The 23,538-nt window shown below is 36.7% G+C and overlaps 2 protein-coding genes across 3 annotated transcripts; one reads left to right on the forward strand and one right to left on the reverse strand.

The window, feature by feature from the left end:
- Nucleotides 1-940: 940 nt before the first annotated feature.
- Nucleotides 941-11,149, forward strand: LOC148303042 (protein RER1). 2 transcript variants are annotated; one of them, XM_088270614.1, is made up of 6 exons: nt 941-1,142; nt 1,398-1,479; nt 6,207-6,311; nt 8,251-8,347; nt 8,836-9,056; nt 10,111-11,149. In XM_088270614.1, the coding sequence occupies exons 2-6, from the start codon at nt 1,408-1,410 to the stop codon at nt 10,183-10,185; spliced, it is 570 nt and encodes a 189-aa protein (XP_088126740.1). In that variant the 5' UTR covers nt 941-1,142; nt 1,398-1,407; the 3' UTR covers nt 10,186-11,149. The 2 variants fall into 2 exon arrangements, with proteins under 2 accessions (XP_088126740.1, XP_088126741.1); XM_088270615.1 differs by lacking the exon at nt 6,207-6,311 and adding an exon at nt 6,915-7,019.
- A 7,462-nt stretch (nt 11,150-18,611) lies between these two features.
- Nucleotides 18,612-21,955, reverse strand: LOC148303043 (serine/threonine-protein phosphatase 2B catalytic subunit 3). The gene has a single exon (XM_088270613.1). The coding sequence runs from the start codon at nt 21,590-21,592 to the stop codon at nt 20,111-20,113; it is 1,482 nt and encodes a 493-aa protein (XP_088126739.1). The 5' UTR covers nt 21,593-21,955; the 3' UTR covers nt 18,612-20,110.
- Between the last annotated feature and the right edge of the window lie 1,583 nt (nt 21,956-23,538).

A 23,538-nucleotide genomic window follows, 5' to 3' on the forward strand; every position in this document is an offset into this window, starting at 1 on the left:
TTGATGCTTAAGGATGAGAAGGGTATTTTTACCTTCCGCGCCGACCTCATTTCAATGTTAGAAAAGAGGGATTACATATTTAATGTTTTTAGATGAACATTATATACCAATCTCTTTGTTAAGGTCTTAACTATATGTACATAACTGTCAAATCCCGTCGCCAGCGGTCCGCAGGCTTAAAAAACACCCATCCGAAATGTGTTAATACTATGAGTACATTCTAATGAATTGTCAAAAAATGCATACATGTACAATGCAAATATGTATAAGAGAAAATAAGATTTTCTCTTACAACAGTGGAAGAGAACAAGTTTATCGGTTAGATCCTCTTCAAAATGCAAGTTCGAGCTGGGATTGAAGGAAGAAAGAAAATTGATCCTAAATTTGATGGAATATAAGATGGAAGCAACATGGAATGGGGTTGAAATATGTTTGTCTTGCATGAGGTCCGGTGTACAAATACAATACTAAATGTATGTTCACCACTTTGTCTTCTTTAACCACTATCGGATGGAGCATAGGGCACCACATGGATCGACGCAGTGTTGGCGTAGTCGTTAATTGCGCAAAGGGTGATGCTCTTATGATATGAATATATCGATACGAAGACTCTTGTACTCGAGTCTCTTCGGTTTAGGAGTGAAATAACTTTGATGGGATATAAAGGAAGCCAGTATATTACTACTCCATGGAAAAAAATATAAAGCAGTAATGACTAGGGCACCTGGGGTTGCATTTCCCATCGAGGTTGCATCAAATTACTTTGAGAACTTGTCTAATAATGATCAATACTAATAATACTTTTGAAATATTGCACCATTCAAAGTTTTAAAAGGTATTTTGAGAGGAAGAGAAAAAAACATTGATAACGGTAGGTACTGTTTTTAAAAATAAAATTTTAAAAATCGCAATGGTGACTTGTGACCATTTTTATTATCTCATGGCAACACCAGCCGTTGGGCCGATTGAAATGTAACCTGACCTGACTGACGTGGATTGAAAATTTATATAGAAATGGATCAATCTCAGCATTCTATTTAGTTTATAATATTAAGAAACGGAAATTGTTACTGTTTTACAATTTCATAAAAATATACAGACCAAAAAGTGTATTCTAACTTAACTGTCAAAATTTGTTAACGGTGCGTAACCTTCTTATTAATCAAATTAATGCCTAGTAATCGCGATAACTACTGTGATAGTGTGTTGTTTAAAGTGCAAATAATATTTTTATTCGATTTATGTATGGCTGTCGTGCACTTAAGAATGATTTGCGTGTTTTTATAGATTCAAAGTGACAGCAATATGTATATATGTACTTATCGAACTCGTAATGACAGCGAGAGATGCGTGTTCAATTAGTTTAATGATTTTTAATCATGTTTAACTTATTGTAGATAAATCAAAATGATGCAAGACGCGGAATTGTCTCCACCAAGGAAAAATATTGTGTCTCAGGCATGGACTAGGTTATCACAGGTAAATAAACTATCGAGACACTACATAACTACAAATGACATCATTTCGGTTTTCGCGTGTTTGTGCAAAATCTCCGGTGTTTAATTATCCGGTTTTACTACATTTCTGTTATCTATCAACATCAGGATTTTCATAACAAATTATTTGCCTCCATAGTGTAAAATTTTGTATATTTGTCCACCGTGCGTAAGGTCCCGATTTTGATTCCCGACATTTACTGAATTATTTAGTGTTATGCCAGATACGTTTTGCGCACCGAAGCTATAAAATGTATAGTTACTGTAAGCAATTTTCAATGTACATATCGCTGGTTAAATGCAAAGCAAAAAAGTATGTGTTGCAAAATGTGTTTAGACAAATGTCCAAATGGTGAAATACAGAATAAATCCAAGGTTGTGATAAATATTATCGATAGTAAAAAAATAATACCAAAATGGTTTGGAAATGTGGAGCGAATAAATGATGAATGAATGGTGAAACAGATTTTCAATATTAATGTAAAAATAGAAGCCAAAGAAGACATGGCACGGTCGAGTGTTTTAAATCCTTGATAGTGGATATGTCAGAAGCCAAAATAATCGGTTCCATTTATGAGGAGATGTACAAATGTGGAAGAAGTGAAAAAAGTCAATAAAAACAGAAGATTTTGGCAATATATTCTCTCTGCTTATACCTACGACGGATCGGCATGGTGCTTAGTTATTATTTGCTGCTGTCCCTTTTGTTCTATTAATATTTTATGGGACAAAGATTAAGCTTTTCATTATTATTTTTTATAATCGATCAAAATAGGAGTTTGTTAATACATTCGGATAAAATAGCTAAACATATTTGGTTGTTCTTTTGTGTTTATTTGTTATTATAATACCATCCCCCTTCAAACCGAACTCACTACAAAACGAAAGTTCCCTACTTACACATTCCACCACTGAACATACTTTTTCATGTGATTTAGTATAAAATTATCTACATTTTAATAATAAATCCCTTACCGCACCCCAATGGTGCATAGGGCACTGCTTCATATAAACGCAGTGTTATCTCGATCGTTTACACATGAAGGAAAGGTGATCAGCCCTCCACTTCAGGTACCAGTCCAGTGTAATATTGAATAAATATTAGAGTGAAAAAATCACTTATATTTATTAAACCCTCCTTGGGAATCGAACCCGGGACCTCCAGAATGGTAGGCGAGCATGCTGACCATTACACTACGGAGGCGGACTACATTTTAGAAGCGCAAAAATTAGAAAATATTATCTCTTCTACAGTCCTGGCCATATGTATTAGCCACCCCCTACAGAATTGGTTTATGTCTTTAAATACTGTGACTCTTGGAATCCCTGTAATTCTTTCAGATTGTATAGTATTATGATGGATGTTACCTACTACATTCTTACTACCTGCCATCCCGACCCTAGGCAATTAGGGGCGTGGTTTATTTCAAAACACTATATTTACTATTTCCAAAGGTTACTTTTATATTTGAAACATTGCTCTCCAGTTATTGTAATCAGTAAATAAGTGCGATTTTTTCATAATTTTTATTTAAGCCTCCATTATTTTATATTAAAATCCTAAAAAAACGTAATTTGAGTGAAACTGAGCAGCACAAATGATTTTATTGAATTCAGAAGGGTCGAGCCAGGTCAGGTTGAAATAGCTAAATAATAAATGCTCTCGGCGTGCGGTCCAAACAATAAACGTAATTTGAGTGAAACTGAGCAGCACAAATGATTTTATTGAATTCAGAAGGGTCGAGCCAGGTCAGGTTGAAATAGCTAAATAATAAATGCTCTCGGCGTGCGGTCCAAACAATAAACGTAATTTGAGTGAAACTGAGCAGCACAAATGATTTTATTGAATTCAGAAGGGTCGAGCCAGGTCAGGTTGAAATAGCTAAATAATAAATGCTCTCGGCGTGCGGTCCAAACAATAAACGTAATTTGAGTGAAACTGAGCAGCACAAATGATTTTATTGAATTCAGAAGGGTCGAGCCAGGTCAGGTTGAAATAGCTAAATAATAAATGCTCTCGGCGTGCGGTCCAAACAATAAACGTAATTTGAGTGAAACTGAGCAGCACAAATGATTTTATTGAATTCAGAAGGGTCGAGCCAGGTCAGGTTGAAATAGCTAAATAATAAATGCTCTCGGCGTGCGGTCCAAACAATAAACGTAATTTGAGTGAAACTGAGCAGCACAAATGATTTTATTGAATTCAGAAGGGTCGAGCCAGGTCAGGTTGAAATAGCTAAATAATAAATGCTCTCGGCGTGCGGTCCAAACAATAAACGTAATTTGAGTGAAACTGAGCAGCACAAATGATTTTATTGAATTCAGAAGGGTCGAGCCAGGTCAGGTTGAAATAGCTAAATAATAAATGCTCTCGGCGTGCGGTCCAAACAATAAACGTAATTTGAGTGAAACTGAGCAGCACAAATGATTTTATTGAATTCAGAAGGGTCGAGCCAGGTCAGGTTGAAATAGCTAAATAATAAATGCTCTCGGCGTGCGGTCCAAACAATAAACGTAATTTGAGTGAAACTGAGCAGCACAAATGATTTTATTGAATTCAGAAGGGTCGAGCCAGGTCAGGTTGAAATAGCTAAATAATAAATGCTCTCGGCGTGCGGTCCAAACAATAAACGTAATTTGAGTGAAACTGAGCAGCACAAATGATTTTATTGAATTCAGAAGGGTCGAGCCAGGTCAGGTTGAAATAGCTAAATAATAAATGCTCTCGGCGTGCGGTCCAAACAATAAACGTAATTTGAGTGAAACTGAGCAGCACAAATGATTTTATTGAATTCAGAAGGGTCGAGCCAGGTCAGGTTGAAATAGCTAAATAATAAATGCTCTCGGCGTGCGGTCCAAACAATAAACGTAATTTGAGTGAAACTGAGCAGCACAAATGATTTTATTGAATTCAGAAGGGTCGAGCCAGGTCAGGTTGAAATAGCTAAATAATAAATGCTCTCGGCGTGCGGTCCAAACAATAAACGTAATTTGAGTGAAACTGAGCAGCACAAATGATTTTATTGAATTCAGAAGGGTCGAGCCAGGTCAGGTTGAAATAGCTAAATAATAAATGCTCTCGGCGTGCGGTCCAAACAATAAACGTAATTTGAGTGAAACTGAGCAGCACAAATGATTTTATTGAATTCAGAAGGGTCGAGCCAGGTCAGGTTGAAATAGCTAAATAATAAATGCTCTCGGCGTGCGGTCCAAACAATAAACGTAATTTGAGTGAAACTGAGCAGCACAAATGATTTTATTGAATTCAGAAGGGTCGAGCCAGGTCAGGTTGAAATAGCTAAATAATAAATGCTCTCGGCGTGCGGTCCAAACAATAAACGTAATTTGAGTGAAACTGAGCAGCACAAATGATTTTATTGAATTCAGAAGGGTCGAGCCAGGTCAGGTTGAAATAGCTAAATAATAAATGCTCTCGGCGTGCGGTCCAAACAATAATTCAAATATATTTTTAATCTGGTTCTTATAAAAATCGCCCAAAACTGGCAGAAAAAGAATCATTTCAAGTCGCAAAGACCGAATTTTGGTTAATGAAGCATTAAAAACTTGTATTGTCTTAATATGTCTTTAAAGCTATCTGCCGAACTGGAAATTCAATGCGACATAAAGATTTTGACACCTATTGTGAGACGTAAATAAAAATTATTGAAAAAATCGCACTTATTTACTGATTATAATAACTGGAGAGCAACGTTTCAAATATAAAACTAACCATAGTAAATGTAGTGTTTTTAAATAAACCACGCCCCTAATTGTCGTAGGGTCAGGATGGCAGGTAGTAAGTAGTCATAATACAATACAATCTGAAAGTGTTTAAGCGAGTTTTGGTGTGAGACAGGTCACCGTATGACTGTGAGGTTAGTAAACCTGAACAGAGATAATATAATAAGTTGGATCGTAGTTGAACTTCCATAGAACCAATTTCTTTCAGTAAAATTCTCCCATTAGCATACATTTTGATTGAACATAGAAATCCCTATATGTATTTGCATTCTATATAATGATGATTAATTTATATTTAAAGAATCTTATTTTCTTTTCGAGATTCATCTCCCTTAGGGGAATTGCTGATTGCCTTCCGCCTCCATAGTGTAGTGGTTACCACATTTGACTAGGCCCAGGTACGATTGCCCGGCGAGCCTAAACTAATATAAGTGATTTTTCACTTCAATATTAGTTTAACATTGTCCTGGACCGGTGGCCGAAGTGCAGGACTGATACCTTGCCTTTGTGTAATAAACAATCAAGATAATACTGCATTATGTTATGCAGTTCCCTATGCATCGTTGGGTGTGAATAAGGAAAGATTTTTTGTCCTGTAACACAGCAATACCCAATAGATTATGTTTATCCGAGGACTTTGTATTTAAAAACATGTGTAATGGTAAACCGTTTATACACATTTTTATTTGTAGCGTTTAGTATTCTTCAAGAAATTAAGAATATTCACAAAAAGTGGTAAATGTTTAGATTTATTAGGTGCCAGAATAATATAGAATGTTTTCCTAATACATATTTACATATCTTTGTTATTCTCAATAGTAAGTGTATTCTGAATTTCCAATAAGTATACTCTTTTACTGTAATTTAGATCATGGAATTACGGAAGTTTGACTGTAATTAGACATTTTTTGGTAATGTAATTTGATTTACTATACGATGATTAAATTTTGTCTTGTTTGCCGAGAGCAGATATACCAGGGCTACCTGGATAGTTGGACACCACACACAAAGGGAAGATGGTTGGCGTCCGCCATCATATTAGGAGCATTCATTGCCCGAATAGTTACCCAGCACGTGAGTTCTACTGGCTCAAACAAATACACCTCAACAAAAAAATTGTTTGTTCAAAGATATTCTCTATTATATGTCGGTGTTATCCTGTTGACATTGAAAGAAGAAAAAAAACATTTAGTGAACATAGTGCCAAAGTTCATTATAACAATATTGAAGCTATCTTACCATACAAATATAATTTTTTTGTTAAAGGAAATTATAATAAACCTTTGTGTGTGAGTATGCCAACCTATGCAATGGGTGTCGAAACCGAATCATCAAATTTATTATAACATATCACGAAATAAATCAATAAAACACAACTGCTCATTAAACCACTTTTATATAAAAGATCATTTTTTTTTTAAATATATACATCTCACCAATATTCAAGATTATTAATTATTATTTCTCTTGTACAATAATAATTCTAACTGATTTAACATATTTTGGGAGATTTCACAAAATACAGTGAATGTTTTTTGAAACATAATCTAGCATGATGTATAATATAGGATATAAGCTGCCCGATTGTATTGCAATATCCTCTGTATTAAATCATGAGGAATATTATGGGACAGTTATTTTCTGAAGCTTAATGAGCATATTTTGGATTTGTTATAGTCTTACACGGTGTTTTTGGACTCTCTGACGCCACACTATCGCGTGCGATGGACCGTCGCAGCTCTGTTGCTATTAGCCTTTGTGTGCCGCATTCTTTATGCGCAGGTACGGCTATCTCCTCTCGGTCTCCATTGCATGGGTTGCGGCATACTCATTCCATTATGTTTAGTCTTTCACTCCTGGAATAACTTTTATAGCAACTAAGTATGTACATTTATACTGTATAACTCAAATGGGCAGTTACCACAACTCGGTAACTCATTCAACAAGTTACCCAATGGAATGGGCACATCACTTTTCCATATAATAATGTATTTGTATAGAAACAACTAGAAAGGTTCATTTTCAACCGTGTCGCATGTTACTGCCTTTTTTGAAAATTAATATATATACTTGTTTTATCATATATATATATAGGAAAATTATTCAGGTGCCTAGTTTTAAAAACTGCTCCTAGAATTGTAAAGACATTAAGGCTTTGCCCATCTTTATGTCTGATTATGGCTCATTTTAAATAATTATGTTGTCTTTTATTGAGATTTATACAGTATAAAAAAGGTCTTAACATCATTTAATAATTTAATTAATCCTTTTCCAATACATTTTGTTTCATTTAACCCCTTTGTTTACCATAACTGTTTATATCTATCTATATGCATTTTTTTAAAATTATTCATTGGAAAAAGTAAGGTATATCATGGGACATTTATTTTCTGAAGCTTAATGAGCATATTTTGGATTTGTTATAGTCTTATAAAATCACTGCAATATATATATTTTTTCATTTGGTAATTTTTTCCCACCTTTCAAATAGAATTTCTGGAATATGCTCAGTATGGAACCGGCTACCAATGCGTTAAAATCGCCACCATAAACATAAATACTGTTTAAAAAAAAGTTACAAAACCACAATATTAACAAAAGTTACCGTCATTTTTGGTTTCTTGTTGACAAGTAAAAAAATTATTTGTCTTCTAAATTTATTTTTAAATAATGTCAGATTTCAATTATGTGCTTTTTTCAACATCAAAGATCTTCATTTCCTGTCATTTTTTATCCTTATGTCTTCAATATGTCACATATTGACTAAATAAATACGAACAATATTATCGTAGGATAAAAAATAATAAAGAATTTACCTTTAAATTACGTATTTATATGTTACAAAATTAATTAAATTATTTGTATACTTACATTTTTATGAAGATTTCGTTTCTTTTGTTGAATGTTTCAAACTCAGTTATTTTATTCATTTATTTTATATTACAGAATAAGAAATTTTATTTTCAAAATATTTATTTATTATATGGTATTAATTATTGTTTTTGTTTCACAGGGATGGTATATCATTACTTACGCTTTGGGCATTTATCATTTGAATCTTTTCATTGCATTCCTCACACCAAAAATTGATCCAGCTATGGATTTTGATGGTAAGTTTATTTTTTATATATAATATATTTTGTGTACCTTAAATATACATTAAAAAAATATATTGATTTTTTTTAAAGTAATTTAAAAAAATAAAAAAATGTAAGTATGTAGGTACCTAAAAGAAGCATTTTTTTCAAAGAGTTTCTTCTAACTCATCCGCACTCAATCATGCATGGGCCACTGCATAGCATCAACGCATGGTTAGCGTTTTTTAGGTCCCAATTTCAATTCCCAAAAAGGTCAAAGTAAATATTAATGATTCTTCACTCGAATATTTATTTAATGTTATCCTGGACTGGAACCTGAAGTGCTCTATGTGCCATTGGATAGGGCGCATTCATGTCAAAATAAAATTAAAATAATAAGTAACATTCTTCAATAAAAAATGCAGCTCAAAACTCTCTATATCATTTAAAATTTACATTGAAATTTAATTAAAAATAACATTCAAAATAATGTTCCGTTGTGTGTGTGTGTTGTCTCCCAGTTGATGATGAAGCTCCTGCCCTTCCCACGAGATCCACTGAAGAGTTCCGCCCGTTCATCCGGAGGTTACCAGAATTCAAGTTCTGGCTGTCAGTAACGAAGAGCACTATCATCGCAATCGTGTGCACCTTCTTCGATTGCTTCAACGTACCAGTCTTCTGGCCAATCTTAGTCATGTACTTCATCACACTCTTCTGCATTACCATGAAGCGCCAAATTAAAGTAAGTTTATAACATCTCGACACTTAAAACCGCTTTAAATAAATAATGGGTATTGAATTTGTCCACTTTAACATTACTGAAATTCTTTTATATTTTTTACAAGTTGTTATCATTATATCCCGATAGATACCTTCTGAATTAAGTAGTTAATGAAACTCTTTTCTTTTTTTTATACAGTATCGAACAGATCAATTGAAACAAAACTTTTTTTTCGTATTTTCAACACCCTCTAAAAAATATGTTTTGGGGGTGTTCCTCGTATTATAGACCAGGGCTGCTTCTTTTGGTGACTGAGATTATGAATAGCTAGAAGTATAACCCAATTCTACTGAAAAAGATACTACTACCAGAGATACAAAAACGAAGGTCATACATACATATTTGATAAAGAATTCGCAAATTAATGAATTAGCCTTTATATGTATAAGTATTTTGATTATAATTTTAATAACATAAACAAATGAATACAAAAAGTGTCCAAAATTACTCAGATTGAGTCCATTCTTTAGAACAGTAATAAAGAGACCGAATACTAAATATGTATTAACCGTATATCCTTTGTAATGTTGGCAAACATGTGATTTACTAATCATTTGATATAATGGAATAAAAGGGTTATGATTTATTTACTAAGGAAGGGGTTAGGTATATTTTTTTAAACTTAATATTTATTAATTTTACATTTTGTGAAAAAAACTTCAAATATAATTTCATATATATAAATAGAAACCAAGAGATTTTTATTAATTGATTTGGCAGTCACTTTGTGTCACCACTCAATATGTATCCATTTTTAATTTAAATTTCTCTTGGTAAATACCACTATTTGTTAACATCTATTGTTACATGTGTTTCAGTGCAGTTCACATAATTTTCATTAATGGTGTTGTAAAATGATGCAGAATGCATCAAAACGCAAATCGCAATAGATTATACCCTATTCGAAATTGAAAAGTGATAAGTGAGACGGTTAAAGGGAAAATCCCAATAAATCAGAATGTTATAAATTTGAAGAATGTTTATGATATTTATTCCTCGATGGGTTTTCTTTCAGCATATGATAAAGTATCGGTACCTTCCTTTCACGCACAACAAGCCCCGGTACCAGAACAGCGAGGTGCCCAACTGACCCTCCCGCGGAACTGGTGTTTCCACATGATAGTCTTAATTCCCAATACCAGAAGACGGAGCCTGGTATTGCCTTTTGTACCATAAACTTGTTTCTTTTTCATGAAATGTTGTGAACTTTTGTTTTATGGACTATAAATAGACACTTCAATATTTCATGTTACATTATAATTATTTAACCTGCGCCAATTGTATATGTTTCCGTGTGATTTATAGGAGAATTAATCAAATGTATGTTGATGTATGGAATAGTGGCAACAATCACGAGTGAATGTTTTCTTAGGCTATTATTTTGTAATCAAAATTATAACTTTTTTTGTTTTTATTATAATATCTTATTTTTGTTGAAACATTTCTATCTTTTCTCCAGTTCTAAAATGTACAGTTCGTACTTCAGAATATAAACTTAATATATTTCCATATTATAATTTGCTTATAATTAATATAATCAGTTATATTTTACTGTACAGAACTCTGAGAATAATCACTATGAAATAAATTTGTATAATTTTTTGGAAAATTACTAGACTCGATGCAAATAGCCAAACTGCCTCAAAAGTCTGAACCTGATAGAAGAGACTTGTGTCGGATTAATGTTAATTGTAGGTACACAATGTCTCCGAAACATGAAATATTTAATTGTATAAAATATTACTGGATCCACATATCTCAGTATTCCAACTTGCAACTATACAACAAATACAGATATTTAAATCAATATTTGTGAATTCATTTAATTTATTTTGATAGCACTGTAAAAATTACTAAGTACCTTTTGTGGGGAATTTGGTATATATTTACAATGTCGTCTTTTATTGATTTTTAATGTCTCGTATGTAAAAAATATTAAATTTTGAATGTAACACCGAATCAACTACATATCTAATGGTATGAGTTTTCTAGACCAACAAATGAAATTTGGGGAGATACGTATAGCAAGTGCAATAATTAAAATGTTATGATAAGTATGTCTTTTTTTCAACCCATTTATCCTCTTACATACATTTTTCGGTAGTACCTCCCAGTATCACTAATATCTATTCAACCCCCCTGAGAATTGAACCCGAGACCTCCAGAACGGTAGCTAAACGCAATAACCTTTACACCCTGCAGCCAGAATGCATTAGGTACATATACGCTGTTCAAAAAGTATCCGCCTTTTATTCATAAAAGCAACATTTATTGAGATACATTTAAATGACACTAATCCCCTTCAAAGATGTCCCCTTGAGCTGCTACACACTCCTCCTGACGGTTCTGCCACTGCCGGAAACAACACTGGAAAGCCTCTTTTGGTATGATTCGTCGCAATTTTCATGATGGTCTGGTCTGAACTCTGGTCCCTTTCAAACGCATTTTTAGCTGGGGATAGCCAGAATAACAGGGAGAGTATTGAGAAAGTTGGGATCATTGATCGCAGTTTCCAGCATTTCCTGTGAGATCTCTACACGATGTTGCTTCTGCTCAATTGTCAGTGACTTTAGCACAAATTTTGCTGAGACCCTTCTGAGGGCCGAATCTTCAGTTAAATGGAATGAATGGCTCCAACACTAATGCTCACTTCATCAGCAAGTTTTCTCATTGTTATTTGTCAATCTTACATGACCAGGGTCCTTACTTGATCAATGACAACATCATTTTTAGATGTCGAGGGCCTACCGGATAGTGTTTCACTCTCCACTGATGAGCAGCCATCTTTGAAGCGGTTATACAACTCCTTCATCTGTGTGGTGCCCTTTGCATCGTCCCCAAATACTTTTTTTAATTTGGCGGATAGCTTCCACTTGAGAATCCCCAAGCTTCAAACAAAATTTGATGTAGTAACGTTGTCAACTTTTTCTACCAAAACTAAAATCCGACAACAATAGCGTACACATGCTCACTCTTCAACGGCGTGGCAGCAGCTGAGTGGCGCTGCGGTCGTGAAAAAAATTGAGCATGAGCTAATGCAAGGTTTGTAGGTATACCTAATGGTATACCTCCACACGGTCATCCAAGCTCCGTCCTCAAATCGTTCTTTGTTTTGCCTATAAAAATTATGGTCAGATACTTTTTGAACAGACCTCGTATATATTAACACCACCGTTCCATAAAAAATGTCATTGAAAAATAATATTCTAACATTTTTGTACCTTCAAATCATTATTTTGCACACCAGTTTGGTACTATATAAAACCAATTACATACATTAGTTCCAGATCAGTGAGAAATAAAAACATCAAAATGTAAGTATGTATGTATTTTTAATGTAAGATTCTTAATGCATACATGCATATGCGTGTATTGTCTACATAGGATTTTTAAAATTAGCAATCAGTATTGGCATTCGTATGCTTTATTGACCTCACTAAGGCGTTTGACCGAGCCGCCAGACTTAATGATATAACGCAAATACTGGCTGAAAGAGAAGCGCTCCCAGAAATAGTCAACATAATCAGGCAACTCAACTCAAGCACAAACACCAGAATCAGAGTAAATGATAAACTCTCAAATCCTGTAAGAGTCGGTACTGGCATCAGGCAGGGCGACAGTCTGAGTCCATTCCTCTTCAATCTTATCATGGATGGGATTGTGGAGGATATTAAAGGACTACATAAAGTATACAGACTGGGAGAGAAAACCATCGATGTTGTCTGCTATGCGGATGACGCTGTTGTATTCGCTGAGAGTGATGGGGACCTGCAACTACACTCTTGCACGCATTCCATCTTGCTAGTCAAAAATAAAAAAAGGCTTTTATCAGCTACAAAGACTAAGAGCATGGTGTTCTCACGGATCCCAGTGGGATGTAGCGTGACTGGATGGCGTCTTAGTAGAACAGGTGGAAAAGTTTAAATACCTGGGTGTGGACCTGTGTGGTCAAACGGATCTGTGATGGGGCAAGTAAACAAGGCTGCAGCCATCTCAGGATGCCTGAAAAATTCTATATGGAAAAATCCTGAGATGAAGATTAAGATATACAAAACTTGTGTCCGACCCTTCATAACGTATGGGATCGAAAGTAGAGCAGACACCGTTCGAACAAAAAACGCGCTTAGAGTGTCAGAAGTGAAGACTCTAAGAAGCATATCAGGCAAGAGTCTTCGAGATAGAATAAGAAACAGGATCAGGGAAATATGCGAGATCAAAGATGTCGTTAGGTGGGGAAGGCAACGAAGGAGACAATGGTATGCGCGTTTGAGGAGAATGGAACCATCCAGACTCCCCACATTGCACTGTACGGCCAACCTCATGGTAGACGACTCCCGGGCAGACCACCAAAGAGATGGATCGATAGCTGGGAATCGACATTGCAGGAGGCTAATCCCTCTTAAAAACAGGCCACAAGGCCTACACCAAGAAGAAGAAGCAATCGGTAATGTTTTGTGGATAGTCATCTTGATAAACTCATAGCTATCATGTCTCACCGGTATATTATCTTCCAGTGGTCTCTCCTTTAATACCCTTTATAAGATACCACATTTACTTTCAAATTACTCCAATATAATATTACCTTCTATGTATATGTATTATTTAAATGTTGATCACATATTATTTACCATGCATTAAATTTTAACATTTTTGTTGGTTCTGTTTAGCTTTGTATTTTTTTTTTAAATAAATACATCTAAATTATTTATTTACATCTAAAACTTCTATTCTTTTTAGCATTTTAACCTACTAATGTTTATGCATATTGGAAGGATGATATCTTTACTCAATCGTATGTTTGTATATTGATCTCTTAATCCCGCATTCATAGATTATTTCAATAGGTCCCTTTTAAAACGATAGAGGTTTCACTATATATGAGGTCTGTTCAAAAAGTATCCGACCATAATTTTTATTGGCAAAACAAATAACGCTTTGAGGGCAGAGCTTGGATGACCATTTGTAGGTATACCTGATATATCTATAGTGTGCATACTCAATTTTTTCACGTCCACAGCGCCACTCAGTCGCTGCCAAGCCGTTGAACGCTATTAATAGCGTATACAGCATGTGTACGCTATTATCGTCGGATTTTAGTTACAAAATGACAGAAAAAATTGAACGTTACTGCATCAAATTTTGTTTAAAGCTTGGGGATTCTCAAGTGGAAGCTATCCGTAAAATAAAAAAAAAGTGTTTGGGGACGAAGCAATGGGCACCTCACAGATAAAGGACTGGTATAACCACTTCAAAGATGGCCGCTAATCAGTGGAGAGTGAAGCAAGATCCGGTAGGCCCTCAACATCCAAAAATCATGTTGGCACTGATCAAGTAAGGACCTTGGTCATGCAAGATCGTCGATCAGAGAACTTGCTGATGAAGTGAGCGTTAGTGTTGGATCCATTCATTCCATTTTAATGAAGATTTAGCGCTCAAAAGGGTCTCAGCAAAATTTGTGCTAAAGTTGTAGACAGCTGAGCAGGAGCAACTTAGTGTGGAGATCGCTTAGGACATGCTGGAGACTGTGACCAATGATCCCAACTTTCTTAACACAGTGAACACTGATGATAAATCTTGGGTTTATGGGTACGACCCAGGAACCGTCATCACAATGGAAGCATTCAACATCCCCAAGGCCCAAAAAAGCAAGGCAGGTCTGCAGCAATATGAAAGTCATCCTGACCGTCTTTTTTGACTCCAGTGGTGTGGTTCTTCATGAGTACGCTCCTCATGGCACTATTGTCACAAAAGACTTTTACCGAGAGGTTCTGCGTCACCTTTGTGATGCAGTGAGACACAAACGGCCAGACCTGTGGGGAAATGGCAGTTGGTAACTTCATAATAATGCACCCGCTCATTCTTCACACATCAGAGGTTCTCAGCCAAACATAACATACCATTGGTTTGTCAACCTCCTTACTCTCCTGACCTCGCTCCCTGTGATATCTGACTTTTTCCCCAGCTGAAAATGACTAGATTTTAGACCAGGGAAGACATCACGAACATTGCGACGGACCACCTGCGCGCCATACCAAAAGACTTTCCAGCGTCGCTCCCGGCAGTGGCAGAACCGTTGGGAGAAGTGTGTAGCAGTTCAAGGGGACTACTTTGAAGGGGATTAGTGTCATTTAATTGTATCTCAATAAATGTTGCTTTTATGAATATAAGTCGGATACTTTTTGAACAGCGGATGTTCCATTTTACTTGTGCTGTTGATGGTTGACCCGGACCAACCCAATATTTTACTGCGTTTTCCTGAGAGAACATGTTCGAGATAAGCCTGCTCGAGCATTCTATGCGTTTCAGCAGCCGTAATTTTTTTTTGCACTGTAAAAAGCAAAAAGCAAAATTTTCCTGCGAATGATCATTTTTGGTGCGAAACTTGGAATTTTCAAGTCTATGAAAACAATACTTATTGAAGCTGCAATCCAACGACTTATATGCCTTTGACAGCTTATATATAAGAGCATTAAGCAATGCGTTGCCAAGTACAAGTATATATAAAGCTAGTAGATGTAATGTCTATATAGATGGCACTAGCTTTATAGCAGCAAACGACCTTTTCATATGCATACATCTATTACATATTGAAGTGAAGAATAAGTATTCAGTTAATTAATAAGTATTCCTTTGATCTAGAGTTATGAGGCAAGTTCCAACTCCAGTAAAGTCTACCCTCTCAATTTTCTAAACAAAATGTAGTGTTCAAAGAATTCTAATGCATGTATTTTATATGCTGCCATGTTAAGGTTACCAATTTCATAATACTACATCATTTCCAAGGTAATTCATGTTTTTCTTACAGAGTCCAATGTCCCAAGCATTAAGTACTATTATAGTTTAATATGCATACAATATTCATAAATTTTCTTACACTCAGGAAATGTATATTTATTGATCAATATTATGTTAATAATACCATATTAAGCAATAAATGTTACTGGCGACCCCATTTTATAAGAAAAATCTTAAAATATAGTTATTCTAATCATCGCTTCGGGCCACTGATTTTTTAAGTGAATGAGGGTTTTACGTTTTCGCTAAAATTATTTTTCTGGGAAATTTTTAATCTTGTACTACATGATTTTTTAACTGCGAGGTTCTTGACTTTTTGTGTTTATATGTATACTTCTCTTTAAGTTCCAACACCTATACAATCCAACACAATTGAACCAATCAGTGGCTGTAGGTCAGTCAATGCGCAAGATCAGTTAAATATCTATCCCAAGATATAAACATTTTAAAATCTTAAATAAAGTATGTTTTAAAGAAATCAAACATAATTTTGACTTAAAATTTAAATACAAATTAACCTTCCAGCGGGCGCGTTGAGAAATTTCCCTTGAGCGGGCGCGTGTCATACATTTTATGTCATTAAGTTTTCTGTATGTAAATTGGGTTTTCTTTAGATAAATGTTATGAAATTGCTGTTATGTAATAAAAAATTATAAATGTACTTAAAAATATATATATTTATGTCTTTCACCATCGTTAAATTTATTTTTTCCAATTAAAAATTCTTTCATTGTTTCCTCCCCTCTTCAGTTGGTCTGACATGTTTTCCTGTTAAAACACATCTAAAAAAAATAAAAAATACATTTAGCTCTAAAGGAAACGATTAAAATGAAAAATAAATGGGAAAATTAGTTTATTTCCAAATAAAATACATAGAATCACACTTTAAGGAGCGATTTTTAAAATTTACGCTCAATAGAAATTTCCAAAATTCAATGAAAAACAAAAACTTCTTAGCACACTAGGTACGTCTGTAGTTTAGATATATACTGACCCTCGAATAGATTGGAGCTCGATGCTTGCAATTAAGCGGTAAGGGTAGAGGAAGCGATAAGATGCATTTGTCATAAATTTTATGACAACGCACCTGCTGGAAGGTTAAACAAAAAGAACAATATTTCAAAATAAAAAAGTCAAAATACAAACAATAAAATTGAATAAAAATTGAACATAACTGAAAATGAAAAAAATTCAAAATATTTAAACACAAAAATCAGAGGCCGAAAAAGTGGAATAAAATCAGGCCGGTGGAATTTCCATTATTAGTCCGAAGGGTAAACCTTTTTTGGCCCTTCCAACCTATCTCTGTCAACGACAAATACTCACCCTTGTCACCACAGAAGACTTCCCTTATAGGCAAAGGTCTAACGGAGAAATCGGCACAGCTTAAATTGCCCAGATTTAAAATAAACTTATTGTTAAGAATGTTTCCATAAAAGATAAGAAGACAAGCAAAAATACTAGTCATAGAATAGATTATCTTATAATGGGTCTAAGTTGTTATAAATGTGGCATTGGAAAAATGTTCCGAGGTGAATTCTATGCTCGCCATACTTTTATGGAAATTCTGTCCTAATGAGACCAAAATGTAACAGCTGTCCATGCTCGCATACTTTCCCTTTTAAGGGTACATTAGTATACATTCTCTCTCAGATAAATATTTCACAATGCCGAGGCATGTTGAAACCGTGGTCTTAATTTTAATATCTCTAGTGATCAGGTAAGAATGATATTCAATTGAAAATGAATTAATGATTCTCTGACACAAAACATAAAGATAATATAAAAACTGCCTCAAATAACAGCTAATGTACTGTTAGTTCCACCTGAAATAATAATGAAACACTATTGAGATTAGCGAGTGTTTGCATTGATAAGACGTTAATGTTTGTGTTATTCCCGACAGATCATGTTTACATAAGCTGTAACCAGTTATATATTTCCTAGATTATTATTCTCCAATTATGCAAGCTTCACATATATGCTGGTGATATCAGACTAGAAGGAATATTTAAACAATTTGGGCTTTATTTTAATCTATTAAAAGTTCTCTCTTGTATTTCTTTCTTCGTGAAATTATTTTCCTTCTAGTAATAATAGTTTTATTATACATTTTATTTTTCATAACTTTGCAGTAATTGTAATTTAGTAAATTTATGACAAGTTAGTAAATAGTAGTTCATCAAAATGTCGGAGATGACGAGATAAAGATCAAAAGATGTCATCTCTCTCGACTGATGAATGATGGTGTCGACTTAAACAAAAATTCTAGTAGCAATGGCTGCATACATACTAAAATATAACGCATTATTGTATTATGGTAGGAGTAGAATAGAATAGTAGTACTGTTAAGAATTAGTTTTATTTTTTAATTAGATGTTTCCCATTCCCACGCTTAAGCGGGATAGAGTCCGAGTAATCTGGTGAACAGATGTGTGGGCAGTCATGTGCCAGGATAATTGTTTATAAGGGAGGTGAGTAAATCCGAGAAATAGCAACAAGTAGTTAGTGTGGCAGCTGTCGGTGGATTAGCTACTACAGCAGACACCTGTTCCCAAATAATGGTCCAGTGTTGAATGTTGAGCAGTCGACACAACAAAACACATGGCTCTATAAATAAAACTTAAGCCGATTGCTTACATTGGAGTCTATTTTGAGATGTAGCTTTGTGATTGGAAATGTTCAGGGTGGATCGGTTTGGCTTTCAGTAAAACTACAATGCAGAGCTCAATGCCAGTAATATATTTTATCTGGAAATACAACACAACACTTCCCAAGATTAGTATAAAATAAAATGTAAAACACGGTTAGTTCAGTATATATAGAGACAACGATGGGAGTAGAGTTGATGGCGAGGAGCGTGGGTAGTGACAACATCAGCGCGGGAGCGCTTCATCCTCGCAGAAGGCCTATACTAGGAATTTTAAATAAGATCAACTCTTCAATTTCAACCCGAGTTAACATCTAACCTCGACATAAAGTAAAATCAATAAATAAACTACAAAAAAATATAACAGCACATAAACACTTAAATCTAAAAATTGAATTATCTGTAATTCACGGATAAAACACATGAGTGCTAATGATATTCCGAATGAAGATACCTATCATATTACAATGAAAAGAAGTTTTCTCGTTATATAATAAAAGAACATGTCGCCATTGATTCTGGCTGCAGCTTACAGACTGCAGCTGCAGATGCAGACACGCAGTCATGCAGGAAGAGGAAGAAGAGGCGTGTAGTAGCGCAAGAGGAATCCCGAGTGGGACAAGTGGAACTAGCTATATGGAAGTGGAACCTACGACCTCCTGTTCGCCATACGACCTCCACAATGCATTCTCACTTTTATAAAAAGTTTCATATTAATATTCAAATAAATAATGTCTTAAAATTACTTTTATAATCTTCGTCCCGTAACGCACATTCAATTGCATATAAATTATTGTTAAATATAAATTATTTCCAAATATTAACTACGCTCGATAAATTTAAATAGGGATTTGCTCACTCCTCCATTCTCCATATAATATAATATTAACTATTTTCCAAAAAGAATTTTAAATATGAAAGATCTTATTTAACTTTTGATACAATAAAATTATCAACGCAGACACCTCTGCTCCACGCGGAAATTTAATCTAGAAAACATTTACAGTAACCGGCGAAAGGAAAGTAGAATATTTACACACGGGTGGAATCCCGAGCGGCCAAGTATTGCACTGGACGTCCCCGACCGACTCCCGCACACTGCACACTGCACACGGGCGGTAGCATGTGCAGTGTGCACCGACTGGCTTCCTCACACACAGCACTCGGCACAGTTAGTCAGCAACCATACACGATGGCGATGTTACATATTTGTACAGTTCAATACAAGATGTAGCAGAGATATTAGTAAGACAGTAACTATTATAATATATATTTATAACACAGTGAGTGGGCTCGCTGGGCCGCGTGAATACCACTTGCACATCATCGTGCGGAACTCTTCCGCAGAACCTTAACAATCAAAGAATAACGGTGCGGTGGATTATAAACGAACGTGCATATCTTAAAAGTTAATTGACTAGCAACTAAGGATCTGTCGCCCGCAGATTTCCGCATAATTAACGAGATAAAGAAATGTGAAAGTGCGGTGATACGGGGCGGCGATACGGGGCGGCCACTCCGGGCAGAGGAGAGAGGCGGGCAGCGGGCGGGCGCCGGGGGCGCGCGGCCTTCACGAGTGCACGCTGTTGACGGCCTTCTTGTCCTGCGGCTCGGGCGTGCGCTGGCCGTCGCGGCGCGGCGGCATGCGCTCGTTGATGGCGTCCAGCCCCTTGGCCTCCGCGAAGGAGGTGATCTTGTGGTTGGGCGAGAAGCCCTGCAGCGCGTTCTTGAGCGAGGTCTTGCCGCCCGACAGCGCGCCCAGCGGCAGCGCGCCTGTGGGCGTGAGCCCCTTGAGCTGCAGCACCGACTCGCTCTCCTCGCGCAGCACCGAGAACACGTGGGCCATCTTGCCGATGGCGCGGATCTTGTTGCGGATCACCTCCTTGCGCAGGTTGGCCTCCTCCATGGCGTCGTCGCCCTCCGACATGAGCTCGTCGTCGGAGCAGATGTTGAGCACGTTGACCAGCATCTCGGTGACCTTCTCGCCCACGAAGGGCAGCGACCAGGTGAACACGTCCATGAAGTTGGGCAGCCAGTAGGGGTGCGGCGAGCAGTTGAACTGCCGGATGTTCATGACGTTGTTCTCGTACTTGAGCACGGCCGCCTTGTTGTTGTACACGTCCAGGTAGTTGGGCGCCGAGAAGATGGTGATAAGGCTGGGGAAGCCCGTGGTCTGCGACTTGCGGTACATGCGGTAGCCCGCGTCCTGCGCCTCGTGCGCGCGGATGATGGACAGCAGGTTGTTCTTCTGCAGGAAGTCGCAGCACGCCGCGTAGCTGTAGAAGTAGGAGCAGCCGCGCACCGAGTTGTGCGAGAAGTGCTCCGTGTTCTTCTCGTTGCCGAAGTCCTCGAGCGGGTCGGACCACAGCAGGTCGCACATGGGCCCGAAGGCGGGCGGCTCCTTGAACCGGTCCAGCTTGCGGATGTCGTCCAGGTTGTGGATCTCGGGCGACAGGCCGCCGTGCACGCACAGGAACTGCTGGTTCATGAGCGCCGCCAGCGGCAGGCAGTCGAACGCGTCCATGCACGCGTCGTACACCCGCTCCGAGTACTTTATTTTACACTCCTGTTTGAACGTGAAGTACTCTGTGAGATGCCTACACTCGTGGTTGCCCCTCAGGAGGAACAGCGTCGTGGGATGGCACAGTTTCAAGGCCCAAAGGTATAAAACACATTCTATACTAAAATATCCTCTATCTACATAGTCTCCCAGGAAAAGGTACTTCGTGCAGGCGGGGGAGCCTCCTACCTCGAACAGTTTCATGAGGTCGTAGAACTGGCCGTGCACGTCCCCGCACACGGTGACGGGAGCCTCGATGTCAATCATGGTCTTCTCGGAGCGCAACAGCGCGGCCCCGTCCTGTATTATCCGCAGCGCGGCCGCCTCCTCGATCCGCCCTTCGAGCGTAAAGTGCTGCTTGAGGACATCGGGCGAAGGCTTGGACGTTTGGGCATCGAAAACTTCCGCGATCGTCAATTTGTGACTCGGAGGGAACGCGACACCTTGAATCATCCGTTGCGTCGTTGACGCCTTCTCGATATTTCCGGACATATTTGTCTTTTTACACTTTAATCCATAAACACGATTATTTTTTTTACTTCAAAATGGCAGAGAACAGAGCTAAAGCCCTGACCCCCGATCAGAGCACGGACTACTGCGCACTGGAAAACTATGCGCAATCGCCTGGCGGTGGTCAATAAAATAAACAGGGATATCGAGCGTGTTTTATTACATTTGAAATACACTTTTTTCACTAGTACATGACTTAAACGAAACTGAGATTCGCTATTTATATTAGCTTTTTCAATATGAATAATTTACAAAATGCGCCGACTCGTTTTAACGAGAAAATCACCTACTATACTGCCAAACGCCCAAAATATCAGGTAGGTACTCTGATGACCTATCTTTACTATGTATTTTATTTTTAACCCTTTTACTACCGAGTACCTAAAATTATATTACCTGATACCGACCTATAATAACCAGCTCAAATAAAATGAAAATATAATTAAGCAAAAATAATAATATGAAAACTCATTTCGAATTACTATTTTATGGGGTAATTAGGAGTTCCGCATATGTATTTATATATATTTATATATATATATATATATATATATATATATATATATATATATATATATATATATATATATATATATATATATATATATATATATATATATATATATATATATATATATATATATATATATATATATATATATTTATATATATATATATATATATATATATATATATATATATATATATATATATATATATATATATATATATATATTTATATATATATATGTAATGCTTCTTAATGTACGACGCAACAGTTCCCATGCTTTCAGCATTTCTCTTACTGTGCTCGGAGATTGTTGCTCTGCTACTTTTTCCTCCTCCATTAACACTTCTCCATAATTTCTTCCTTAAAAAACACGATGCTACTCCATAAGCTCTTCGGTGGTCAGTTCTTGACTGTACTCTTTCACAAACTCTTTCACAATGACACAATCTCGTTGACTGTATACTCCACATTAACTGTTTTGTGAAAGGAAGAGGAACAAGACAGCAGATCCTCAACATCCGACAAGTGATCGAAAAAAGCCGAGAGTTCCTGACGCCATCAGTTTTATGCTTTATCGATTACAAGAAAGCTTTCGATTGCGTGAAGTGGGAACATCTGTGGAAAGTACTCATGGAGATAGGAGTCCCATCCCATTTGATAAAACTCATCCATGGACTTTATGCCCAAAGTAAGGCAATCGTAAGAATCAATGGCATAAACACTGCAAGTTTCCCACTGAGAAAGGTGTAAGACAGGGATGCATACTCTCCCCTGACCTGTTTAACATCTATGGGGAATACATAATGCGCAAGGCTCTCTACGAATGGAAGGGAGAAGTGTCCATTGGTGGCGTTAAGCTGTCCAATATACGATATGCGGACGACACAACACTTTTGGCCAAAGACCCAAAAGAGATGGTAGATCTCCTTAAACGAGTAGAGATTGAGAGCAAGGCACTGGGACTAGAGATTAACCAGAGCAAGACCAAGATCATGATCATAGATCGATCTAAGTTTGGTGGTCTCGGGAACTCGCTCGAAGGTTTAGAGATAATAAACGAGTTCCAGTTCCTTGGATCTCAAATCAGCAATGAAGGAGAGATTAGATGTCGTATCGCCATCGCCAAAAGTGCCATGTCTAAGCTAGACAAAATCTGGAAAGACCGGGGTGTGAGTAACAACACCAAGATGAAGCTTGTCAGGAGCTTGGTCTACTCCATTTTCTCTATGCTGCTGAAACATGGACCATAAAAGCAGCAGAAAGGAGAAAAAATGATGCCTTTAAATGTGGTATTGGAGGCGCATGCTCCGAATTCCATGGACAATTGGACGCACCAATTGAGTCCATTCGCCAGGAACTACGCTTGGATGGCTTGACTCTGGCTAATATTTGTACCCGATGGATTCTCCAGTTCTTT

Source organism: Brachycentrus maculatus, unplaced genomic scaffold, assembly GCF_059751285.1.
Source record: "Brachycentrus maculatus isolate JH-2025_06_01 unplaced genomic scaffold, ASM5975128v1 h1tg000388l, whole genome shotgun sequence".
Taxonomy (NCBI): Eukaryota; Metazoa; Arthropoda; class Insecta; order Trichoptera; family Brachycentridae; genus Brachycentrus; species Brachycentrus maculatus.

Coding starts and splice junctions, on each gene's coding strand:
- LOC148303042 (XM_088270614.1), top strand. CDS start 1,408: ATGATGCAAGACGCGGAATTGTCTCCACCAAGGAAAAATATTGTGTCT. Junction 6,312..8,250: donor CCCGAATAGTTACCCAGCAC/GTGAGTTCTACT, acceptor TTTGTTTCACAG/GGATGGTATATCATTACTTA. Junction 9,057..10,110: donor CCATGAAGCGCCAAATTAAA/GTAAGTTTATAA, acceptor GTTTTCTTTCAG/CATATGATAAAGTATCGGTA.
- LOC148303043 (XM_088270613.1), bottom strand. CDS start 21,592: ATGTCCGGAAATATCGAGAAGGCGTCAACGACGCAACGGATGATTCAA.